The following is a 9479-nucleotide window of genomic DNA, read 5'->3' as shown; positions in this document are numbered from 1 at the left end:
ACAGAATGGGCAGAAAAAAAAAGAAAAAAAAGAAAATGCATCTATCGATCACCTGGATCACCTGTTGAGAAAGAAAAAGGAAAACAAGCAGAAGAGAACAAGAGTAATAGAATAAACAACATCACAATGATATATGGGAATAAGACAGTAAATACTAAATATTAAACATTATTGTGCAGCACATAAGATCAACAGAACACAGTGTGCTTTGAGGTAGGAGCCAAAAGGGGTGTAGTTTGTGGGTGTGATCACCCGTGTGTACACCTGTGAGCATGGACGCGCTTGTTTTTTCAAAAGGTTCCTTCATGTAATGATCTGCTAGAGGGTGTGGGGGGGCCACAGCCCCGTTCTCCAGGGCATGAAACAGGTATGGAGGAGATCAAAACTCCAGACATCCAGAGGCCCCCCGAACACAAGAGACCAAGGAAGACCAACAGAGGGGCAGCCGCACCACTGTCCCAGAAAGAGCTGAGGAGAGTCCCAGATGAGGGCTCACTCAGCAGCCGCGGAGCAGAAGCCAGGGGGAGTTGCAGTGACGCGCCCGTGAGCTCCGCCGGCAGCCAGCTGTGCCTGAGTGACCGAGCCCCAGGCCGAGAGGCCGGGGGCACCCCACCTCCGAAGTGGCCCGAGCAAGCCCCAGGCTCCAGGCCTCGACAAGCGGCCGCCAAGGAGTGAGCCGGTGTGTACCTGGACGCCCATCCCCAGACACAAAGAACCACCAACGCACCGATGTCTGAGGGAGTCCACCAAACCTTGGAGGGCCTGAGATGTCCCCAGAGAGGTGGCGTCTGATACCCAACCTGACATATAGACACAGACATACAGGCACACACAGACACAAACATCCATTCCCACCCTCATGCTCTCATATGCACTCACTCCACACTCAACCAACGTGGAGACAGACATAAAGAGACGTTGTACACACGATCACACTCCCCAAGCGTACTCTACAAACCGGGTCTAGGTACCCTTGCCCCTGGAGGGGGGAACTGCACCCAGACCCAGGTGGTGTTACCCTTTTCCCTGCGGTGGGGAGAGGCAGACCGCCCCGACTCCGCAGCAGCAGGGAGGCCCCACACTCCAGACCGCAGTCGGACGGCCAACTCCTCCTAGCCCCCCCCGCTCCAGCAGGCCGCAGAGAACGGGGGTGAGAGAAGACTCCAAACCTCCCTCCACCCGCTCATTGTAGTGTTGATGCATGTGTGTTCTAAGGTGCACTTAAAACCCAGGAGGGCATGGAGCTACCTGCCAGAGAGCAGCAGGTAAGCGCATAGTCCCTCCTGCTAGCCCTCAATGTCTACGTGTATTTAAAATTGAGAGGTGGGCAACGATGCCAGGGGTGAGGTGTACACCCTGATGGTAATTTGGATTCCGTGTATCGTGCCCACCCCCAAGATCCTATATGTATGTGTAATGAGAGTGTGAGTAATGTGAATGTCTAAGTTGTGGGATAAAATTGAGGCAGAGGCAGCCAGAAAAGGGGGGGGTAGCCTCCTCTGCACCCTGGTGACATACCCCTACTGCAAGGCCCTGCATGTGTGGGTGGTTGTGGTGGAGCGGGAAGAGGGAGGCAGCTGGAGATGGGGAGGGAAGGAAGGGAGGGGCAGGTGACCCCTCCCTGGGGCCAGCTCCCCCGCTGACCCCAGTAGGCACCCCCATACTCCGCGACCCGCCAGGGAAAGGGGGCCCAGGCCCATCCAGACCGGGGCCCAGTGCAGCAGCGCCTCCCGGCCCCACAGAGCCCGGGACAGTCCACCCAACCCCACCACAGAGAAAACTGCACCCACCCCACCATCCACTCATCTTTCAGACTACATAAGACAATAGACGCCCAGGCTAGTGTGTGTTCTCTCTATAAACACGATAGCATTAAAATGGGGCTGACGTCCACCTTGGTCATGTTGGCGCAGAGTCATTTTAATATGGCTTTGTTATGTACATTACAATAACAGGTTATAATTGTTTCTGAATAACTGTTATTGTTTGAAAAATAAAATAAACAAACTTTCACTTGAAATTCATCACTAAACAGTGAAATGAATGATACACATGTACTATATCCATATAAAGCAAACAGTTACAGTCAAAATTATATCAAGTACATTAAAATGGTTAACAACAGGACAAATGAGAAAATCCTGCACTTTGCACTTGTTTTTACACTTGTACCTACAATGTTATTAAAGTATGTTTAAAAAGAACAAGAAACAAAAATGCTGTTCATTTTAAAGTAAATACTGACCAGAAAGTGAGCTGCTTTGGTATGGAAAGCCAGGAGTGACATAATGAATTAATGAAATACAATACAATATAAATATAACCTCAATAAAAGAAGTCAGTGTTCAGCGGGGGTTATGGCAGAGGTGTACCGGGACCTGCACTTTGTCGGCGGTAATAACAGCTTGAGCGCTTGCGATGCGAGCGGGTCTATCCCACGCTTTGCTGTGAGAGTGGGCTGGGCAGACATCTCCAAAATCATCGAAGCACTTTTGCAAAGAGGCTCTATCTTGACAAACCGACCAGATATCAGAAGATTAAACCACTACATTCTCGGCTAAAAAATATTAAAACTGTATCTGGTGACACACAAACAGGGTTTTTCAAAGTACAGTTCTGTTAGTTTCCACATGCTGGTTGTTGGTGTGCAGAAACTAAAAACAATGGTCACCAGGCCAAAGCAATGGTTTTGACTCGATCAGCGTTAACCCCGCCCCCTGAGTTTGATGGGTGAGGTTGACAGATAAAATTATTTAATGGTGAGAGCTGAAGGAGTCAGCTCTGCCAAAATTAATCAATTAAATACACCATTAAATAATTAATTTAATTTAATTCTGCAACATGCTGTAAACTGAGTCAATCTGTTTGGAGGTCTGTGCCTTCTCCATGGTGGCACTCTCTGAAATACTTTGTGTGTTGTTGCCAGAGCAGGCCGTCACTTCTGGACAGGCGTAGATGGTATCTGCTTTGTGGCTTTCCATGGAGATCATTTCCTCTCTTGAGCTGCTGGTCTGTATGGACTGAAAGACGTCCACGCTCTCATAAACAGGGCCAGGATCATTGGAAGACGAGACTCTAGACTGAGATAATGGCAGTGTTCTTATGACCTGAACATTAGATGCTTGTACATGGAAATAATCAAGTAAAAATATGTATTCAGTCATATTATCACACCATGTACTAGAAGTAACCTTCCTAATTCTAGCAATGAGCAGGTTATATGATAAATATCTGTTACCAAATACATCTTACCTGGTAGGATTTGTATTTTGTTTTAACTAAAAAGAAGGAAAATGCTCCGAGGATAATGAATACAGAAACAGGAATAAGTATTCCTTTTAGTATGAGTTGTTGTGATTTCTCTTCATCTTTAGTAGATTTGAAACCTGCAGATTTGAAAATATAGTTTCAATTAGTATTTTTTTTCTTTTCAGACATAAAAATAAAATGACTTTTATGATAACAAACGAAAATCAAATTATTTAAATTACAGGGAAAGATAGAAGAAACTATTCAGTTTATTTGTCAAAAATAAAATAAATAGCCTGTTATTTAAATGTAATAGTTAATACTCACACATTAAGCTTTCAGAAGCTTTATTTGTGCTAACATGGTTGTTGCCTCTGCAGACCACAGCTCTGTTCTCAGTGAAGATGGTGATGTTGACCTCACTGAATGACTTCTGGGATCTTCTGCAGCCGTCTTCATCACAAACAGACCAAAGCCAATAATCCTGGATGGAGCAGTTTACTGTGATATTGCAGCGTCCAGCAGACTGGTTGGAGCCAAGCTGTGACATTATAATGACAGGTCTGGGAACCACATCTGTAATTTTGAGCCAAACAGATAAATTAATGATTTAATGCAAAAAGAGAACTGACAATGAACTAGGTGATTCTAAAATTGTAGGATATATGGTGTTGTGGTTAAAGACAACAACCCTTCAGCCAAGGAAATGTAAAAGCTGGCTGTAAGGTAAATGCTACCAAATCCAGAAAAATATAATATGTAAATTAGATTCATGCACAGGTTAAAATGGTAAAAATGGCCTGCATTTAAAGGCAAAGCTCTGCTTATATCTTACCTTGAACAATTACTTCATGTTTCTCTGATATGAAATCAAAGTTAAGGCGGTATGAGACTTCATATATGCCAGTGTCTGTATCAGCCAAGTTATTAATACACAGGGAGAGGTTCCCAGCACTATAAGTCACTCTGTCTGTGTAATTTGGATTGGTCTCTGTATCATCAGCAATAACTATCATGTTAAATTTCCATTGACCACGTTTGTATGGTGGCGGTTTCCTGACATTCAGACACACTGAGCTGTTTTTCAGCTGATAATATGTCGCTGTTGGGTCCTCTGCCATGAGACCTTAAAAACACATTAAAACACATTATTCCACCTTAAAATCACAACATGCACACAATATATATATTGAAGCAGGTGTACGATAAAGGAAATCACTTTGTAATATTTTGTTTTGCCACATTAGGTTGAGAATAATTATTTTTATTACATCATCAACTCCCCCCCCCCAAACATTTCATTTCACTTATTAAACTTTAAACTTTGCTTTATTCATCACAGTGACAGTTATTTTCTTAATGAAATCTCTGATACATATCTCAAAAAATTGATTCAAATAAATAATAATAGATTAAGATTGAAATTAGATATGCAAATAAAAAGGTATTATATTCACTTTACCTGTGACAATCCAAAAACTCAGAAGCAGAATCATTTTTAATCCATCAGAGGTTTGAATGGAAGAAAAGTGGAATTCCTCAACTGGAAATCTGCTGTGCCTGGTTTCTCTGGTGTAGCCAGCTGGTTATTTCTGTTCATTCATGATGTTATGATTCAAATACAAAAGGTGAAGAGGATATTAGGGTAGTCCTTTGTGTGTGTGATTGGATGTTATCATGCTGTGTGTAGCACAGAAACATTAAGACTGTTCATTTGATTAGAGCAGTAAATAGTTTCCACACTGAGGGAACATTTAGGACGAAGAGTGGAAAGGCAGACCCAGATGACATATCTGTTGAAGTACTGAGAAAAAATAAAAGACAGGGAATAACTATGGGGAAGACTTGCTGAAGCGAAGTTGAGAAGAGAGCTACAGCTGTATGGTTTGCAGACAGATGGCACTTACAAAAAGACAGGAGGTGGAGCTGAAGATTTTCATTGGGAGTGAGCAGAATGGGCAGGATTAGAAATGAGTACATCAGAGGGACGGCTCAGGTTGAGCTGTTTGGAAACAAAGTCAGAGAGACAAGGCTGAGATGGTTTGGACATGTGCAGAGGAGGGATAGTCGATATACTAAACAAAGGATGTTGAAGATGGAGCTGTTAGGCAGGAGGAAGAAAAGGACCACAGAGAAGATTCATGGATGTAGTGAAGAAGCACAAACAGAGGGGTGGTGGGACAGAAGAGGATGATAGGGATGGAGATGGATGGAGTCAGATGATCCTGTATTCACCAGATGTTTGAAGGTTGTTTGTGTTGGGTGGTGCCTGTTTGTATTTCAAACCCTTTGCCTTCACCTCCCTGTATCTCATATCTTAGAGAGGATTGTCTCACCAGTGAATATCTGAGGCCAGGTAGTAAGAAGATTCACCACGATTCTGTTGGAAACAATTTAGAACAATTTAGGACACACAAAGAAAAAACAAAAACTAAACAGAAAATGATAAACATTTATGGGTGACATTTATGATAAATATGTGAATGCATGTTGTTTTGTTCTGCATCAATCTTTAAAAAAAAACCTCAAATATTATTTCAGGATTTATTTAGTGCACAGAGCTCAACTGTTTGACACAAGTACTTAACATTTTATTTTGAAAATACTTGATTCCCTGCAGATGGATTGCATATAGTTTTAGTTGTAGTTTTGTATTCTTTGTTACCTGAGTGTTTCCTGCTCATGTGTCAGTTTCCCTTTGTTAACTTCATTGTTGTGGCTGTTTAACTGTTTAGTTTTTAATTCTCATTTCCTGTTTTATTTTGGTAGTCAGTTGTTTCTTGTGTCTGTATTGAGTTTTACTTCTCTTGTATCATAAGTGTATGACTGCTTTGTGTGTTTGTTTCTAAATGTAAAATTTTCACTGAAAAATCTAAAATTTTCAGAGACAATCAAAGGTCACAAACACTGCAAATGTTTAAAAATGATTCTTAGTTATGGAGGAAAGATGAGGTCACATCATTCACTTTTTTTTCAAAATTAATTTTCTACAAACTTTTGAGATTCTGAGCTGTTTTAATCCAGATTAAATGTTAAAATCTGCCACTTTCCTGAATGATGACTCGATCATTTTCTTTTATGAGTGAATTTGTCCCTTTTGTACATCGTCTGCAGTTACAAATGCCCCCACTAGAGGTCATGAATACTCTGTCTGATTCACCTGCTGCTGTGGTATAGAAAGTCAGCAGAGTACTACACTTCACAGTTCAGGTCCAGTAAGTTGTGAGGTGGGGTGTACATGGATCAGACTTGTTGTCCAGCACATCCCACAGATGTTTGATTGGAATGACATCTGAGGAATTTGGAGGCCAAGTCAACACCTCAAACTCATTGTTGTTCTCCTCAAACTGTTCCTAGACCATTTTTGTTTTATGGCAGGACAGATTGTGCTGCTGAAAGAGGCCACAGCCATCAGGGTTTGATTAAGTAGGTGGTAAAAGTAACATTCACGTCCATGGATGGCAGAATCTAAGGTCTCCCAGGAGAAAATTGCCCAAAGCATCACACTGCCTCTGCCGGCTTGCTTTCTGTCCATAGTGGATCTTGGTGCCTGGTGTTTCCCAGGTAATCAACGCACAAGCACCTGGCTATCCACATAATGTAAAAGAAAATGTGATTCATCAAACTGGCCCACTTTCATTCATTACTCTGTGCTCCAGTTCTGACGCTCACAGGAGCGTTGGTGGTGGTTTCTGTAGTGAGCAGAGGTCAGCATGGGAACCCTGACCAGTCTGCAGCTATGCAGTCCCATACTCAACAAACTGTGATGCTCTGTGTATTCTGACACATTTCTATCAGAACCAGCATGAACTTTTTCAATAACTTGAGCTACAGAAACTTGTCTGTTGGATTAGACCAGCCAGGCCAGCCTTCACTCCAATTGCATCAGTGAGCCTTGACCGTCCATGACCCTGTCACTGCTTCACCACTGTTCCTTCTGCAGACCAATTTTGATCGACACTGACCACTGCAGACTGAGAACACCCCACAAGAGCTGTAATTTTAGAGATGCTATGACCCAGTCATCTAGCCATCACAGTTTTGGACTTCACAAACCTAACTTTGAGAATAAAATGTTCACTTTTCCCCAATATATCCCACTCACTAACAGGTGCCATGATAAAGAAATATTCAGTGTTATTGAATTTACCTGAGAATATTTATAATGTTATGCCTGATTGATGTATAATCCAGCATACATGCCAACAGCATAATTCAGTGAGATAACCTCTTAAGCCCCAAGCCTAACTGATCTCCTGCCTTTTGCCTTTTGTGTTTTATAATTCCAAGATGTTATCCAAAAAAATCCCACTATACAATCCAGATTACATGCCAACAGCAAAATTCAGTGAGATAATCTGCACTACACACACTGCTGATATTTTCAGATCAGATAAACATGAAAAGAAAATCTACATGTATGAAGCCACAGCTCTTCAGTAAATATACAGTTCGTATCGTGGGTGTGTGCGTGAGTGCTCACACACTTAACATGGTTATATTAACATTTCAACCAATAATCTCAATGAAATGTTTGGTTTATGATACAAAATACAACACAGAGGACGTCATTTAGAGCAACACAGGAGATGCTAAATATAAATAAATGGAAGAAAAAACAGTTTCTCACCTTCAGTGTTTCCATGTCTGACTGTACTGAGCACTAAAATAGTGAATGAAACATCATCAGACATTATACAACTGACAAAATCACAATAAATATATAAACTGAGGCTTTTTAAAGGTAAATCTTCAGATTGCACAGTTATTGCTTATCATCGAATGTATGTCGTACTAATAGCTGTCAAACAGACTGGAGACATGAAAAAGAACTTTAAAAAAACATAAAAACCTAAACATATTAACAAATTGTGAACGGTGAATGTAATGTATGCAAACAGCAGCAGTGTATCTAAGTTTAAACAGTCACTGTTATGCTTTGTTGAATAGTCGTGTGCGATACTGCATATTTTGGTATTGATCCAAAACAAGTAAATGCGGGCCAGTATCGCTGATACCCATCTCAGTCTCAATCACTCTAAATTTTCATGACCTTAAGTGTTTTTTGTGATGTTTCCTTTTTTATTATTAAATAGTTAAAACCCAAGACATAATTAGGACAACGTTTATAACTAAATAGAAAATGCTTTATTATTGCGGCGGGGCGTGGTCTGCGATGCCGCTGCAAGTGAGATGAACTCACCTGCCCGACATCTACAGTCACGCCTCACCGGCTTAAAACCTGTGCTCTGCTTGTGTTGTTGTTGGTGGTGGTGGTGGTGTGTACCGCTGGCAGCGGGAGAGCTGCAGTCATTGAATGTACAGCAGCCGTGTGATTATTGTAAGAATAAATGATGCTGCGAAACATTAAAATGTCATCGGGTCAGCCATGGTGGTTTACAGTGGGTCTTAAACCCAGGAAGGAGTACGCGGCTGACCGAGGACTGGGCCAGCAGAGGGAGGGAGGAGCAAATGGTGGCCAAGCTGGTGGCCATGCTGCAGGATCAGACTGAGTGCCACCTGCAGAGGATGAAGAATTTGGCGGCTCTGATCCGGTCCCGCTCGACATCGCTGCCCCTGCCCACAACCCTCGACTGCGCGGCGCCCGTGCTGCCCGCCAGGGTGGAACTAGTCAGTATGCAGCCTGCCGCCGCACCCATCCCCACTTCTCGAGCGAAAGTGGCTGGGGCCCAGCAGGTGCCTGCACCCGTCCCAGTGTTCTGACAAGAAGGTCCTACTTTGTGAAAACATCCTACGGTAGCGTAAAATCGATATTTGGATCTATCCGCCCACCACTAGTGTTGAAGCTGTCAGGTAAACAGGTTAAGTGAGAAACATTTTCCTTCATCACTGCCATTCAAACAGTAAAGGTGTGTATTGTACTCACAGAATAAGCCCAGCAAACAGAACAAAGAGTGCCCCATCCTCACGTCCAGCCCTGCACGCTGATCTGCATCTAATCTCAAAGTGTTCGACTTTGTAATAAATGCAGAACAAAGAGAAGCTGCACTTAATGTAGATAAGACCAGAGTTTATATTCAGCTCCTCCTTCTATCGCCTCTCTGTGCTTCCTTCCTTATACACCAACCTCAAACAGCTTTGACCACAGCAGTCATGGGACATGTTCTTTCTCTCTAATATACAAATATACTTTGCAGGTCATAGTTTTGTCTTTGTTGTCGTGTCCTGTGGATCCTGCTGAAGTTTTCTTCTTCTGCAGACTGAGAGTC

The 9479-nt window shown here is 42.6% G+C and overlaps 1 protein-coding gene across 1 annotated transcript; it reads right to left on the bottom strand.

Annotated features, from left to right (window-relative positions):
• Positions 1-2056: 2056 nt before the first annotated feature.
• Positions 2057-9175, bottom strand: LOC147335437 (uncharacterized). The gene is made up of 8 exons (XM_086287493.1): positions 9137-9175; positions 7880-7912; positions 5586-5629; positions 4712-4841; positions 4085-4375; positions 3577-3825; positions 3253-3386; positions 2057-3080 (listed from the first exon to the last, which is right to left on the bottom strand). The coding sequence occupies exons 4-8, from the start codon at positions 4743-4745 to the stop codon at positions 2829-2831; spliced, it is 960 nt and encodes a 319-aa protein (XP_086143619.1). The 5' UTR covers positions 4746-4841; positions 5586-5629; positions 7880-7912; positions 9137-9175; the 3' UTR covers positions 2057-2828.
• Positions 9176-9479: the final 304 nt, after the last annotated feature.

Source organism: Aulonocara sp. 'chitande type north' Nkhata Bay, linkage group LG3, assembly GCF_057382095.1.
Source record: "Aulonocara sp. 'chitande type north' Nkhata Bay isolate Kocher_YH1m ecotype deep benthic linkage group LG3, A_spYH_male_GT1.1, whole genome shotgun sequence".
In the NCBI taxonomy this organism is placed as follows: domain Eukaryota; kingdom Metazoa; phylum Chordata; class Actinopteri; order Cichliformes; family Cichlidae; genus Aulonocara; species Aulonocara sp. 'chitande type north' Nkhata Bay.
The sequence above is the reverse complement of the archived record's forward strand: the minus strand, read 5'-3'. Positions and strand labels throughout refer to the sequence as shown.